General features: G+C 47.9%; 2 protein-coding genes across 7 annotated transcripts; both read left to right on the forward strand.

Moving 5' to 3' along the window:
* The first annotated feature begins 6,518 nt into the window (after positions 1 to 6,518).
* Positions 6,519 to 10,600, forward strand: MYL6B (myosin light chain 6B). 4 transcript variants are annotated; one of them, XM_079143256.1, is made up of 8 exons: positions 6,519 to 6,634; positions 7,877 to 8,093; positions 8,786 to 8,813; positions 9,043 to 9,207; positions 9,503 to 9,676; positions 10,107 to 10,184; positions 10,317 to 10,354; positions 10,496 to 10,600. In XM_079143256.1, exons 2-7 carry the CDS (start codon positions 7,923 to 7,925, stop codon positions 10,343 to 10,345), a joined length of 645 nt encoding a protein of 214 aa, XP_078999382.1. In that variant the 5' UTR covers positions 6,519 to 6,634; positions 7,877 to 7,922; the 3' UTR covers positions 10,346 to 10,354; positions 10,496 to 10,600. The 4 variants fall into 4 exon arrangements, with proteins under 4 accessions (XP_078999382.1, XP_078999385.1, XP_078999384.1 ...); XM_079143259.1 differs by having other exon boundaries at positions 6,520 to 6,634; positions 9,043 to 9,186; XM_079143258.1 differs by having other exon boundaries at positions 6,537 to 6,634; positions 7,896 to 8,093.
* A 260-nt stretch (positions 10,601 to 10,860) lies between these two features.
* On the forward strand, positions 10,861 to 13,988 carry MYL6 (myosin light chain 6). Of its 3 annotated transcripts, XM_079143268.1 has the most exons (8): positions 10,924 to 10,973; positions 11,204 to 11,231; positions 11,419 to 11,438; positions 12,035 to 12,178; positions 12,406 to 12,579; positions 12,665 to 12,742; positions 13,036 to 13,080; positions 13,794 to 13,988. In XM_079143268.1, the coding sequence occupies exons 4-7, from the start codon at positions 12,109 to 12,111 to the stop codon at positions 13,062 to 13,064; spliced, it is 351 nt and encodes a 116-aa protein (XP_078999394.1). In that variant the 5' UTR covers positions 10,924 to 10,973; positions 11,204 to 11,231; positions 11,419 to 11,438; positions 12,035 to 12,108; the 3' UTR covers positions 13,065 to 13,080; positions 13,794 to 13,988. The 3 variants fall into 3 exon arrangements, with proteins under 3 accessions (XP_078999393.1, XP_078999394.1, XP_078999392.1); XM_079143267.1 differs by lacking the exon at positions 11,419 to 11,438 and having other exon boundaries at positions 10,861 to 10,973; XM_079143266.1 differs by lacking the exons at positions 10,924 to 10,973; positions 11,419 to 11,438; positions 13,036 to 13,080 and having other exon boundaries at positions 11,159 to 11,231.
* The last annotated feature ends 996 nt before the right edge of the window (positions 13,989 to 14,984 follow it).

Genomic DNA, 14,984 nt, shown 5'->3' on the forward strand with positions numbered 1-14,984 from the left:
AACATAGTTGTATGCTTCCATGCCTAGCTAGCAACCTTTTCTGAGGTCACAAATTGACCAACACAAGGAGGAAAAGCTAACATGATTATATTTACAAATTGGGTTCATATTATAACCTACTTTATTCACTTAGCACATAAGCATTTTTATACTTCATAAAGTATTCTTTGAAATCATAATGTATAGGGCTGAGGATGTAGCTCAGTGGTACAGCATTTACCTAGCATGTGTTCAATCCCTAGTAGTTTCACTGATCTATTGTCAGAGAGAAAGAGAGTTCCCAATATTTTGCTAATCACTGGCAACAGACACAAGCGATATTTATATACATCTCAAATGATTTCATTAGGGTAAGTGGGATTACTGGTTCAACTTCTGTACTTTAATGACATTTACTACATTCTTCTAAATTGCAATCTAAGATTATAATGTACACATCTTCTGTGCTCCTGCGTATGTGAAAATTGCTTTCCTATATTCTCTCCAACCCTGAATATTATAAAAATCATGCCAATTGATGTGTAAAAATTTACTTTTATAGATTTTCCTGTATCTTCCCTCAGTCAGACTAACAACTGTCATTTCTTGTTGAAGTGAGTGGAGCCCTTTCTCCAGAAGCAATCACCTACCTGCTAATTGTCTCATCTTGGGCTGGAATTCCATCAGATTTATACAGTATTTCATCAGGTAGGTGGCTACTGGAAATACACAGGGTTTGTTTTGTTTTGCAAGTTGGGAGTCAAACTCAGAGCTTCACACATGCAAGTGTGTGAAGTGCTTCACCAGGCAAGTGCTCTACCACTGAACCACTTTCCCAACTACACTGCAAAAAAGCAAGACTGCCAGCTAGGCAAGGTGACCCATGCCTGTAATCCCTGCAGTTTGGGAAGCTAAGGCAGGAGGATCACGAGTTCAAAGCCAGCTTCAGCAATTAATTGTGGGGTCCTCAGTAAGACCCTGTCCCAAAATAAAATATAAAAAGGGCTGGGGATGTGGTTCATTGGTTAAGTGCCCCTAGGTTCAATCCCTTGTACAAAAACAAAAACAAACAAAAAAACAAAAAACACAAGACTGCCCTAAAAATCTGCCACTCTTTTTTTTTTTTTTTTTTTTTTTTTTGTGGTGCTGGGGATTGAACCCAGCGCCTTGTACTTGCAAGGCAAGCACTCTACCAACTCAGCTATATCCCCAGACCCCCCTAAAAATCTATAAACCCAAAACAAAAAGGAGTAGGGCATTCAGGCAAGTAGAAGAACAATAATAACTGAATATAAGAAAGAAACAAAGAATACAGGTGACCTAGAAGAGTAGCTGAAGGGCCTAAATAAAATCTCCTTCTGCTCCTCTTCTTCTCAAACCTTCACACATAACACTTCTCACCCACTCTGCCAAGCCCTTATTCTTAAAAACCATACTGACCAAGCTCATTCAGGCCTCCCTTTAAACCTGGCTCACTTTTGGAAAGATTCTGTTCACCTGTAGCACCCTCTAGGGGTTGCTCCTTATCCTGAATCCCATATATTTATCCTGCAAGAGGGGTTCCCTGCCCAAAGATGATGCTTCATCATTACTCTCAGGTCAGCAAAAATCTCAGCTCTTTTGGAGATGGTGGCAGTATTATATATTGTTTCCACTCTCTCTCATTTTTGTCATTCACTAAATACTTGGTCATTCCTCAACATTTACTGATGGGTTTGGCATCTTAAATCTTGTTATCCTCCTGCTGTCTTCAGTGTACACTGTAGTAGGTTATTCAGTAACTAGAATCACAGTTCCTCATTGTGGTTGCCATTGTTTCCTCTCCAGTATTCTTTCCACTCCTTCCCATTTAGAGTGACCCCAATCCACCTCCAATGTCAGGGACACACCTTAAATGGCCTAAGTGAAAAAGAGGAACACACCATCTTCCTTGCTACAGGGGTAGGCAGTAAGCCATGACAAAACCAATCAAAACATATGTCCTGCCAGAGCATTAGTTCAAAGGTGAATGGGAATTTTTCCAAGTGGGTCTAGTTAAAGTCCAGGAATTGATTCCAATGGTCAAGAGAAGTTCATTCTCACATTTGAGGCCAGCCTGGGAAAATTAGCAAGACTCTATCTCAAAATAAAAAATAAGTGCTGGAGGAATTGAGAAGTTCATTCTCTCGATATGTGGAAGAGAGAGCCAAGAGCATCACAGAATGGATCCCTTTGTTTTGTTGTGAATTCCTGGGTCCAAATAAATCTAAAGCCTACCCAACTCTTGACTTTTAAATTTTTAAATTACATAAGTCAGTAAATCCCCTTATTGTTTAGCTAGATTTTTTAAAAAATGTTTTCAGTTGTATATGGACACAATACCTTTATTTACTTGTTTTTATGTGGTGCTAAGGTTCAAACTCAGTGCCTCACACATGCAACACAAGAACTCTGCCACTGAGCTACAACTCCAGCCCTAGCCAGATTTTTTATACTCTCAATTGAAAGAACCCTAGTGAATGTTCTCAAAACTAATGACCTTATTAGGTGTGGTTGTGCATGCCTATAATCCCAGCAGCTCAGGAGACAGGAGGATCAAAAGTTCAAAGTCAACCTCAGCAACTTAGTGAGGCCCTATGCAACTTCATGAGATCCTGTCTCAAAATAAAAAATAAAAAGGACTGGAAATGTGACTCAGTGATTAAGCACCCCTGGGCTTAATCCGTGGTACCAAACAAACAAAAAAACTAATGACCTTCACCTCATTAAACTCTCAATCATCTCTACCCATAGCCATTCACCCTGCTCCTGGCTTCTTCTATATCCTTTAAAATTTTAATCTCAAATGTACTATTTTCTCCACTACAACACTGAGATCTTCAACTCTCTTTCTCTCTCTCTTTCTCTCTTTTTTTAGTAGTACTGGGGACTGAACCAGGGATACTCTACTGCTGAGCTACATCCCCAGCCCTTTTTATTTTTCATTTTGGGGCCGTGTCCCACTAACCTGTTGAGGCTAGTCTGGAACTTGCCCTCTTCCTACCTCAACTTGCCCAGTAGCTGGGATTACACGCATGCACAACTGTACCAGGTTCAACTATCTTACTTCTTCAACCTCACAGAAATTTTTGCCTGTTAATGACTCTATATATTTTCTCAATCTAATAGCTCACTCCTCTATTCTTATTCCTTCTCTTTCAGACCTGGACCATAAACCCTCCTCCTTAATCCATTATCCTATTCCATAAAATGCCAGCCCCTAACCATTCCAGGTGACTCTTTTCTCTGGCTTGTCCACATGACCAAGTGCTGCTGGAAGAAGGAAATTAGTACCTTGTAGACTGGCAGTAGTACAAATTCATGGGTAGGGATTATGGGCTAGGGATGTAGCTCAGTGAGAGAGCACTTGCTTAGCATGTGCAAGGCTCTGGGTCTAACCCCCAAATACCAGAAAAAAAAAAAAAAAAAGGCAAATTCATGATTTCCCATTGCAACTATCACTCATGTTACTCAGCAAGTACAAGTGCTGAGCACCAAATAGACCCTTGGTAAATATTTACTAAACAAATAAGTCATTTCCATCTTTTATAGCACCTACCTCAAATCTTTACTATTTTCTCAACTCATCTCCTACTTCTTCTCTTAGCAAATCATATCATTTCACCTTCTATTTCTTTTTTTCCTTTTGGTACTGAGGATTAAACCCACTGAGCCACATCCTCAGCCTTTTTATTTTTTATTTTGAAACAGGGTCTCAGTAGTTGCTCAGGGCCTTGCTAAGTTGCTGAGTCTGACTTTGAACTTGTGATCCTCCTGCCTCAGTCTCCCAAGTTGCTAGGATTACAGGCCTGTGCCACCACACCTGGCTCACTTTCCATTTCAAAGTAAAAATAAAGAGTTAATACATGAGAACTCTCTCACTCTCTTGAATCTCCAACCTACTTTCCTACTGACTTACTAGTATGGGTGTTCATCCTTGACTCTTTCCTTTCGCTGAGATATCCATTCTCTCTACAAGTATTTCAGGACCTTGTATGTACTTGGCTCTTCTTGGCCCTGGATACACCACACGTGTGGGGATCATAAAAGAAAGGGAACCTGAGCAATGAGGACACAGGACATATATGAAGTACTGCAAGCTGGTATGTGTAGCTGTTAAAAAAAAGGAGTGCTTTTGTGAGACACTAAACAGAAAGTCTATTTATTTTTGTGTAGTGCTGGGTTTTGAACCCAGGGTCTTGCGCATGCGAGGCAAGCACTCTCTCACCTACACCCCTAGCCTCAGGATTAAATCTTTATCAAAAAAAGATAATGGATTCCACACAAATGGAAAGATTTTAAGTATGGCAATCACATGATCAGAAATATAATTTGAAGTTATCACTACATTTAGTAAAGCTGTGTTACTCATGTGTTTGGTAGTGTATTTCTGTGTTTTCTAGCAGGCTAAAAATATTTTTAAAACATTTCCAGACCTTAGCACACACCTAGAAATTTTGAGGGGAGATTATGGAAGTCTGTCAGCTTACAAAGCTCCCAGTAGATTCTGAAAAACAGCTAAATCTGTGAACCACTATTAAAGAACATTACAAATATGAAGCTAGCTTTACTTGCCATAAAACTTATTTTTCTGTTTATATTTTGCACTAGTAGAGGTCTATAAATATAACTTGAGCTGGGCTTGGTGGCAAGCACCTGTGATTCCAGCTACTTACTTAAGAGGCTGAGGCAGGAGGATGAAAAGTTCAAGGCCAATCTGGGCAATTGAGACCGTCTTAAAACTTTCAAAAAGAAAAAAAGGCAGGAATGGTGTGTGTGTGTGTGTCCACACACACACACACACACACACACACACACACACACACACACACACGGCTAGTCTTCCAATCTTTTTGTCAAAGGTCTTCATTTTTTCTCTTTGTACTATTTCTCTATAAAGGAAACAGAAAATCATAGCAAGTCAGCTGATGCCATAAATCTCATACTAGCAAAGTGCCCAAAGTGAGCTACAGCTAGAGAAAAAGAGGGGAAAGAAAGAAAATTAGATAGATCACATCTTTGAAATTGGAGAGAAGCCAGGTGTGGTGACACCTGTCTGTAATTCCAGTGACGGTTGGAGGGAGATGCTGAGGGAGAACAGCATGATCAAGTCCAGTCTCAGCAACTCAGATCCTATTTCAAAGTTTAATAAATAAATAAACAGGGTTGGAGATGTAGAGCACTCATGGGTTCAATGCCCAGTACTGAGAAAGAGAGAGAGAGAGAGAGAGAGAAAGAGAGAGAGAGAGAGAGAGAGAGAGAGAGAGAGAAATAAATTAGGCTGGTTACGTAGTTCGTGGTCCAACACTTGCCTAGCAAGTAGGAGGTCCTGGGTTTGATTCTCAGCAGACCCCAGGAAGACACAAGGCACTTACCATGTGGCCTTTCCCACCAAACATTGGGTTCTATTACTTCTGTTTTACAGATTCAAATGAGAGTGGATCAGTGCTGCTTCTAATAATTTAACCCTCAAGAATGGTTTCTAACTGTATCATTGTCCAGACTGGCCTTAAACTTGCCATCCTCCCGCCACAGCCTGGCTTCATCATGTCATTTTTTTCCTACAGACCGTTTCTATTCTTCTTTTTTGGAGTGGTACTGAGGATTGAAGCCAGGACCTCAGGCATGTTACCCAAACACTCTATTACTGAGCCACATCCCCAACCCTTCCATTTCTACTCTGCTGAGAAGCTTTCCCCAACCAGTACACCCCACTTACAGTCCATAAAGTTCACTTAGGCCTCACTCTGGAGATCCGTGCGGTTTTCTATTCTGAGTCACTCTTTGCATGGCTTTAGCCCTGGCCTCCGGCGCAAAGTGCCCCGCCAGGGTATTTACTGATCTAGCGAGTAAATGGGGGTGGGGGCGGCTGGTTCTCTCCCGGCACACATACCTCTGAAAAACACCCGGGGGAATGAGCGAACTCCTATGCTAGACAGAGGTATCTAAGTGAAGGGCTGGGTAGCTCAACGCTCCCTTCCGAGGAACCTTTGAACCCCGGGACTGAATGGTGCAAAAGTAGCTGCAGAGGCAGAAGCCTCGACTCGGAGAGTCTGGGGTAGGTGACCAGGCTTAACTGCAAATCTCGTTCACTTCAGCGACCAGTTCATTTCAAATAAAAATAAAAATACACTTTGACAGTTAACTGCTCCAAGCCACACAATAACTAGCCTCTTTTCTTTCTACCAAACTGCGAGAGGAAGTCAAAGACGTCACAGCCGCTCTCGGCGGGACGGAGGTTTCAGTTATCGGATCTTCAAACCGCCTGCCGCATCTTCGACGTTTCCTCTAGTTTTGTGTTCTCTCACCTCTGGTGAGATGCAGAAAAACACCCTTGCCACACTAAACGAAGAACTCACCGGCGCTAGATACGGCGGATATCCCGAGCAGCCCCGCAGAGTTTTAGGGTCAAGGGAGGGGACTGCTCAAGATAAACGGAGCCCGAGTCACTAACTGCGATCGCTGTCCGGATGCCCCGCCCATGCCCTCGCACTGAGGGGCTAGAGAGTTTCCCGTGAGCCCGCGGGCGCGCGCGGAGACTACGACTCCCGGCATGCTTCGCGGCCGAAGGAATTAACCCTTCTGGGCCGCGAGCCGCGCTGTGTTCCGTCCCCGCCCCTTACCCGGACCCCGCAGGGTGAGTTTTGGGGGACTGGGGAGGGCCTCTTTCCTTTAAGGCTTAGGGATGTGCGTGCGTAAGATGCATGTATTATTCGTGAGAGGAATGATTTCAAAATTAAGACAATTTGTTGTAATGAGATTCAGTCTTTTTTGCAAATGAGAACCCAGCATCACTCCCTGAACCCCAGGGCCCAGGTGAAATCACTGCTCTCTTTCTCAGAATGCTGCCTGAATCCTCTCTTTTTCTCCCAGAACAAAAGCAGCCAGCACCCCTTCTTTACCACCCCTCTTCATCCCTTCTCTTCTACCCCCCACTACCCCCCCGCCCCCCCGCAAGGTTTTGTAACCTGGAGCCAGAGTCAGGGCTTTTATTTTGTCCTTCTTGCGGGGATGAGTACTCATGGAAACCATAGGAGTTCCCATATCCTTTTGGATTACAGAATCTAGGCCCTTTGTCTCCCAGAATCGCCCTTATCCCCAGGTGCCACCAGGGGTTCCCTGCATTTCCAGCAGGCACTCTACCTTTTGTCTGACTTGAATGACTATGGGCTTGTGGAAGTTTCCTTCCTTGGAAGTATGAATATGGATGGTGGGTGTTAAACCTGATTCTTGGCTGCACCCCCATCTCTAAATCACTACTGCACTTAGGAGACAATGGGGAGTGTCCCATTCCCCTGTTACTGTGTACAGTTCCAGGCCTGGGCTGGGTCAGGGCCCAGCGACTACAAGTATTATTATTAGATTGGGAATTGGGAATTATTAGATTGTAGGATCAGCTACCCCTGCTCCTCACTCATTGTCAGCAAGGATGGAGGGGCTGTTTGTTTTTTCCCCTTTCACTGTTTCCAGACCACACTTTAAGTGTTCCCACTTCACACAGCCTCTCCAGGCCCTCCCCCAACTCCCACCCCTCCCTGAACTTTCTAGAGTCTAAAACTTCTGGCTCCACTACTTTGCTTCACCCCTATCTCAGTGTCACTGGCAAGCATCCTATCCTTACCCGGGAGGTTAACTCCCTCATTCTGGGCAATCTCTGGCTTCCTCCCTCTGCCCCCAAAAGGAACAATATTCCTGCCAGCTTTTGGGGAGGAGTGGGCAGAGGAAAGAAAACCTTGGGGTAAGAGTTCTGAACCATAGGAGGCCAGGGGAGTGAGGGCAGGCAGGCATATCTCTCCTACCTCACCCTCACCACCGCCAACTGGCTCCCTGCCCCTGCCCCCGCCCCTTGACATCCCAGACTCCCTGGCTATTTAAACAGAGATGGGTGCCCCCATCAGCACACTGTCCTTTGGTCACCGGACATCATGCCTCCCAAGAAGGATGTTCCCGTGAAGAAACCAGCAGGGCCCTCCATCTCTAAACCTGCTGCCAAACCAGCAGCAGGGGTCCCTCCAGCCAAGACCAAGGCTGAGCCTGCTGTTGCCCAGGCGCCTGTGAAAACCCAGGAGCCCCCTGTCGATCTCTCCAAAGTGGTGGTGAGTCCCCAGAAAGCAACAATGTGGAGAGAATGATTCAAGGGTGGGATTCAGCCTAAAGGATCAGGGAGTCTGTAGAAGGTAGGAATGAATGAGATTGGGGGTTCCCTGCAGTCCCCTATTGGACTTATGACTCTACTGTTGTCTTTGCTACTGTCTCTCCTTCTATCCTATGATGTGTTTGTACCATTTCACATACTTGCTGACCCCCTGCTGGAGGCAGAGACTGTGAGATGGGGAACACCTGGGTTCTGGGGACAGTTTCAGGGTGAAGGGAGGGAGCTGCTGCCTGCTGCTGGCTGACCGATCAAATCAAAAGGCCACAGATCTGAACCCCAGGAGGGGAGGCTGAAGAGGACAGGCTTGTTAGACAATCACAGCTGGGGGCCAGGGGTAAATTTAGCCTTTGTTCAGCCCCCAGTTATGTGAGGGATGCAGGGCTCAGGGCAGTGGAGGGAGGGAAACAGGTGGCATGGGATTAACCCTGTTCCCAGGAAACCCTCCCCCCTACAATTCCTCCTCTTGGGATTCTCCCAAGGCCCAGAGCTGGGAATGGGACTGAGGTGGCTGGGCTCCCAGCTTGGTCCCTTTGGGCCCCTCCCCAGAAGTGACTGCCAGCTGGTTGGGAGGAGAGCTGGAGAGGGATTGAATAAACCCTGTCATCTCTCCTCACCTGCTCTTTTCTTCCACAGATCGAGTTTAACAAGGACCAGCTGGAGGGTGAGGAGAAGCTGGTTCCTTAAGCCCACTGTCCAGTCCCAAGCCCCTGGTCAGATCCTTTTTCTGTTCCCATAACTCCAGTCCGACCTTGAAACCTCCCACACTAGTCCTTTTTCCAACTTTGTCATGCCCAGGTCTACTACACCCTTTCTGATCCTTCCTTCTGAGAGAGGAGAGGGTTGGGGGGATGGGCACCTCTGATCAACACTGACCCCTCCTTACATCTCAGAGTTCAAGGAGGCCTTTGAGCTGTTTGACCGAGTAGGTGATGGCAAGATCCTGTACAGCCAGTGTGGGGATGTAATGAGGGCTCTGGGTCAGAACCCGACCAACGCCGAGGTGCTCAAGGTTCTGGGGAACCCCAAGAGTGATGGTGAGAGGAGCCTTGGAACAAGTGGGTTTTCTTTTTTTTTTTTTTCTGTGGGAGCCCTGAGGATCAAACCCAGGGCCTTGTGCATGCCGCCCAAGTGTTCTACCACTGAGCTACATACTCAGTCCTCAATTTGGAATGGTAGAATGTTGGTAAGGTGACAAAGAATGTTGGAGTGGACCTCAGGACTTCAAAAACTTAAACTTGGGGGCAGAAAAACATCCTGAATGCTGAAGGGGATGAAAGATGTGGTAGGGATGAGAACTGGGTCTTGGGAGATACCACAATGACCTCTCTCTCACCTCTTTCTGACCTCCAGAGCTGAAGACCAGACGCGTGGACTTTGAGACGTTCCTGCCCATGCTCCAGGCAGTGGCCAAGAACCGGGACCAAGGCACATATGAGGACTACCTGGAGGGGCTTCGGGTGTTTGACAAGGAGGGAAATGGCAAAGTCATGGGTGCAGAGCTCAGACATGTCCTCACCACCCTGGGTAAGGCAGGGACCAGAAATTGAGGAGGGAGTAGACTAGGAAGAAGGCTGACAAGCTAGGCAGAGCCAGGGAGGGGATTATCCTGCAGGTCATGGGCAGTAGACTGAGAAGGTCAGATCATGAGGACAGAATCTGAGAGACTTCTCCAGAGACTAAAACACCCTCCAAAGGGGACAGAGAGGGAATGAGGTGGAAGTCCTGAGTTCTTGCTTTGGAAGCAATACTTGTGCTCTGGGATGTCTCAGCCCTTGAGGCTTCAGTTTCCTCTCTGTCAAAGGTTTCCCTGGGTCCCAGGCATTGTGTTCAGGCTGGCAATATGGAAAGCAAGATGTGGGGTGGGAGAAGGGAAGGAGACACCACCCGGAAGAGCTGTGGCCTGGTTGGGTGAGGGGGGAAGGACAGGGGCTCCAATGCTGTGTTTGGGATTCAGGAGAGAAGATGACTGAGGAGGAGGTGGAGACTGTTCTGGCAGGACATGAGGACAGTAATGGCTGCATCAACTATGAGGGTGAGGGGGTAGAGGAGCAGAAGGGCCAGGGGAGGAAGGGTAGTGCCGTGGAAGTGGGGCATCCTGAATTACCTACGGTTGGAAGGATTATCCAAGGGTCTGCTTCTGACGCCTCCTTGCCTCTCTCTGCAGCCTTCCTGAAGCACATCCTAAGCGTCTGAGCTCTACAGGTAGGCCCCCAGCCTCCCCACCTCGGCTTGAGAGGCAAGACTCCCCTTGCCTCAGCCAGCGCAGGAAAGCCGGGGAGTGCGTTTTCCTGTCCAATCGCTGCGCAAGCGCCAGGGCTTGGCAACTTTCATTTTTTTCCACAGATCCTGAGGGGCCGGACATTTGCCTTCCCTCTCCCCGGCAGACGGAAGCACGTTTCTGCCACTAGGCGGCCACCTATTGTGTCAAAATAAAGACATGGTTCCTTCCTTGGTCTCAGACTTGTTTTCTTCAGAGGAACGGGGTAGGAGCAAAGGGTGGGCCCTCTCCTCTCCCAAAGACGATATCCTCAGATCTTTATGATGTTCGGAGAAGCGGATTCTTTGCGCCCCGCCCCCGTCCCCCGCCCACCGACTTGCCGGGTGTCTGCGCCCAGGTGGGGCTGCTGGGGAGAAGGACCACAGCCGGCCCGCCCACCTCGTTACTGATGTAGCAATGTCATCTGCATAAATCCAGGCCGAAGTTCCTATTGGCTGAATCTGAGGAGGGTGACGTCATTAGGACGTACTAAGACTAGGGTTGGCCTTGGAGTCGGAGCCATTACTGCAGGAAAAGGTCCCGCAGAGCTGAGCAGTCAAGATGGTGGGGCCCGAGACCTGGGGATAAGCGGGATGTGGGGCGAGGAGGGGAGGCAGGGGTCGGGGGCAAAGGGGACTCGAGGCTTGAAAGGTTGGCGATGGGGTTGGAAAGTTTAGGGCCCAGTTCTGCTGGGAAACGAGTCCCCAGAGTGAACAACAGGAGTTTGTGGGACTGGGATATTCGCTTGTGGGATTGGAATTCAGATGCTGACCACTCCCTTCTTCTCCGAGCAGTGTGACTTCACGGAGGATCAGACCGCAGGTAGGCAGTCTCTGATCCCAACCGAGGTCACCCTTAGGGAGAGGGATACCCCCTGGCACTTATCCTCTAACCCCAACCTGTCATCTTTCTAGCACCCCCAGGAGAGTACCTCCTAGATTCCCTTCTCCCTCCTCCTGCATCCTCCATTTTCTTTTCTCATTCTTTCTTCCTTCCCCTTCCACTCTAGATCTGAGCCCCAAGCACTGGGTGAGTTTTAGGTCCTGTGGGTATGTGAAACAACTTGGTTACCTCATGCCTGCTGTGTGTGGGATTTGGGGAGGGTGTATTAAGCTGTCCGTGCTCCCCTGTTCCTTAATCAGCGACTTCGGCCTCTTCTGTTGTTCTGTTGGTAACTGTCCCCCTCCCCCAGCTTGGAATCCTGAAGATTGCAGTGACCTGATATTTTTGTGAAGTTGGGAACTGGGGGAGTTTGCTAAGGATTATGACTGTAGCTCCACCCTCTGGAAGGTCTCTTTGTACAGAAAGGGTGGGAAGTGGCAGGCTAGAATGACCCCAGGCTGCTGCTCATGCTTCCTTATAAGGACAGGACCCAGATGGGGCGGTGGCAGACTTCTGCCCTGAGTAGTGTAGTAGTAGTGAGGAGGCTGGGCCTAACCTGCTGTAGGAGGGCTGTCTCTTTGAGACATTTGAGCTGGGAGAAACAGATCATCCTTAGCGGTCTTGGGTGTGCAGCAGGGTAGATATCTGTTTTCCAGAGTGTGAGCAAAGTTGACCAGGCAGCAGAGCTCTGAAGTAGGGTCTGAGTTGACCCTCTCATTCCGAGTGCTCATTTGAATCCTCAGAATTCAAGGAGGCCTTCCAGCTGTTTGACCGAACGGGTGATGGCAAGATCCTGTACAGCCAGTGTGGGGATGTGATGAGGGCTCTGGGCCAGAACCCCACCAACGCCGAGGTTCTCAAGGTCCTGGGGAACCCCAAGAGTGATGGTGAGTGAGCATCATTACAAACAACTCAGTGTGGTGTAGTAGGTCCACAGTTCTTCAGCTGAGCTTTATCGTCATAGAACCCAAACTCAACCAAATCTTGTTTAGCAAATCACACAAAATTCCCCTTTGGATGGCAGCATCTGTTCTGTTGTGATCCCCATAATTCCCTGTCCTGGGGAATTTTGTGACTTCTCTGGCCTGACACTCTTCCACTTCCTATATGGCAGAGATGAATGTAAAGGTGCTGGACTTTGAGCACTTCTTGCCCATGCTGCAGACTGTGGCCAAGAACAAGGACCAGGGAACCTATGAGGATTATGTTGAAGGTCTTCGGGTGTTTGACAAGGAAGGGAATGGTACTGTCATGGGTGCTGAGATCCGTCATGTCCTTGTCACACTGGGTAAGGTTCTATGCCCTTGTCCTGGAACTGAGGTGCCACACTGATGTACTTCACTTGTCCAAAACTGCACTTTCACCCTCTGCAGGTGAGAAGATGACAGAGGAAGAAGTGGAAATGCTGGTGGCGGGGCATGAGGACAGCAATGGTTGTATCAACTATGAAGGTGAGGAGTGAAATGGGACTTTCACAGTTAGCATATAAAGGGCATGTTATGGACAGCTTCTGGGGCTTTCCTTGTCCTTGGGCTCCAAAAGGAGCCAGGAGGCAAGAGGCAGGGCCCAGCCCAGTCCAAGAGTGGGAGGTTGTGAAGCGGGGTGGCGGGTATGACAGGAAAGTAAGGGATAATGAAGGGCAAAGGAAAGGGAAGTAAATGGAATGTCTGTTCCCCCACCGCCTGAACCCTTCACCCCATGTCTGTGTTTTGTCTTCACCATTAATGTCTCTTCCTTCCTGCAGCGTTTGTGAGGCATATCCTGTCGGGGTGACGGGCCCGTGGGGCGGGTACGGCTCCTCCCAGCCTCTCCTGTAGATGATCTCTCCCAGTGTTTCTTTTTCTTCCCAACCTGTGCTCTCTAGCCCCTGCCCTTACCCTACTACCATCTGACTTTCTTCTGGCATGTTTCTGCATGGAGCTGGCTAGGGAGGGGAGGGACTCCTCAAAGAGGAAGGCAGCTTGGGGGTATGGTACCTCCTATTTCTCTCCTAGTATGGTCTGAGGTTTTGCTTGTAGGGCCCTGGGTACTGGTGTCTGGGAACTCACACCAGCCTGTAGCTAATCTTGCTTTTGGATAGTCCTTTGGCCCTGGAGCATGGAGAACTGGCATAGGCGATTGGGCTGCCTGCCCCATTCTGCTGCTATAGCTGAATAGCCCTATCCCCATCCCTCTGCTGGGCAGCTGGAGGTACCCTAACCCAAAACTATCCTCTCCTCCCGCCAGTGGCTGACAGTAGCTGTAGGTGTAGTTAAGAACCTTTCTGCCTCTGCTGTTTTCTTGCTGCTCAGGGTGGGGTGGATAACTAACAGCTGGTGGGAGGGGAGCCAGGGCCAGAGAGAACTGTTTAGACTCAAGGTGGATTTTCTGCAAACTGACCCCAAGGTTGGTTGCTGCAGGCATGTTCCCTTTCATGCCACCTTCATGGTCTTGTAGTCTCCTGGTCCGTGGCATACCCTCCCCACCTATTCCCTGGGCTCACCCCTCCTCTCATTTCCACAGAACTTGTCCGGATGGTGCTGAATGGCTGAAGACATTCCTGGTATTCCCTGAGCCTGTGCCTTGCCCTGTGTGAGATTTGTATGTGACCCTGGAGGCTTCCTAGGCTCCCTTGTCAAAACACCTTTCCCACCTGGTCTTTCATAGATGATGTTTGCCGTCAGCATTCACCAAATAAACTTCCTTTCTTTGCCCACATTTCAGTTCTGCTTTTCTTCCTGAGCAGGGTAAATGGGGAAAAGGTGAAGTGGTGAGGTGGTGATGATGCCCTGAGACAGAAAGAACCCAGAGTCTAAGGACAGTGGGTTCAAGTTTGGGGAAAGCTAGAAAAGGGCCTTGTAGAGATATTGAAATGCTGGCCCCATTTATCCATGTTGCAAAGGCAACCCCCCTGGGGATCAGAAAAACCAAAAATCCCTATTGGACTATAGTTTTGCCTTTTTTTTTTTTTTCCCCCCTTGGCAGGGGAGTTATCCTTCAGTTCCATTCCATGTCAGGGATATGGGATATCTTCTAGCTTTTAGGCTCCTTAAACCCATCCCCCATTCTCCCAAGTACTGAAGGTCTTTTGTGGGGGAGCCTGGGAGTGTTGACTAGAGCCAAAGCCAAGCCATGCTAGTACTTCCTGAGCCTGTCCATCACACTGGCAGGGCTGGGGGCCAATAACAACAGAAGTGAGGGACTGCCCTCTCCCTAATAAGGGAAGGAATGAAGCCACTACTTCTAAAGGATAAAGATACAAAATCTCTATGTTATGAGCATGTCCTTCCAAGTTTTAAGCAGCTATTTTTAGGGCAGGTGAGAGCCTCTGCTGCTACAGCAATGCCCAGCTTGACAGCTAGGCTGCCTTCAGTGGACAGGCACACAGTGTTTATAGGCCCTGTGGCTTGCAAAGTCCCTCTCCAGCCCCGTGAATGCCCCTGTGAGGGACTCCAGGAATGCTGCCCCCAGTCCGATCCCCCTGCCTAACAGCCACAGTAAGAGAACACAGAGGCATCCACAAGATGGAACTGAAAGCAAATTAATTTATAAAAAAAAAAAAAAAGAAAAGAAAAGAAAAAAGAAAACAAGAAAAGAAAAAGAAGAAAGAAAAGAGAAAATTTACAGGAAACTTTGAACAGAAGAAAGGTGCCAAGACGCACAGGAAGAGAAACACGGGGACATGAGGAACAAAGAGTCTGGTAGGAGGAACCA

This window comes from Sciurus vulgaris (assembly GCF_902686455.1).
Source record: "Sciurus vulgaris genome assembly, chromosome: 5".
In the NCBI taxonomy this organism is placed as follows: Eukaryota; Metazoa; Chordata; class Mammalia; order Rodentia; family Sciuridae; genus Sciurus; species Sciurus vulgaris.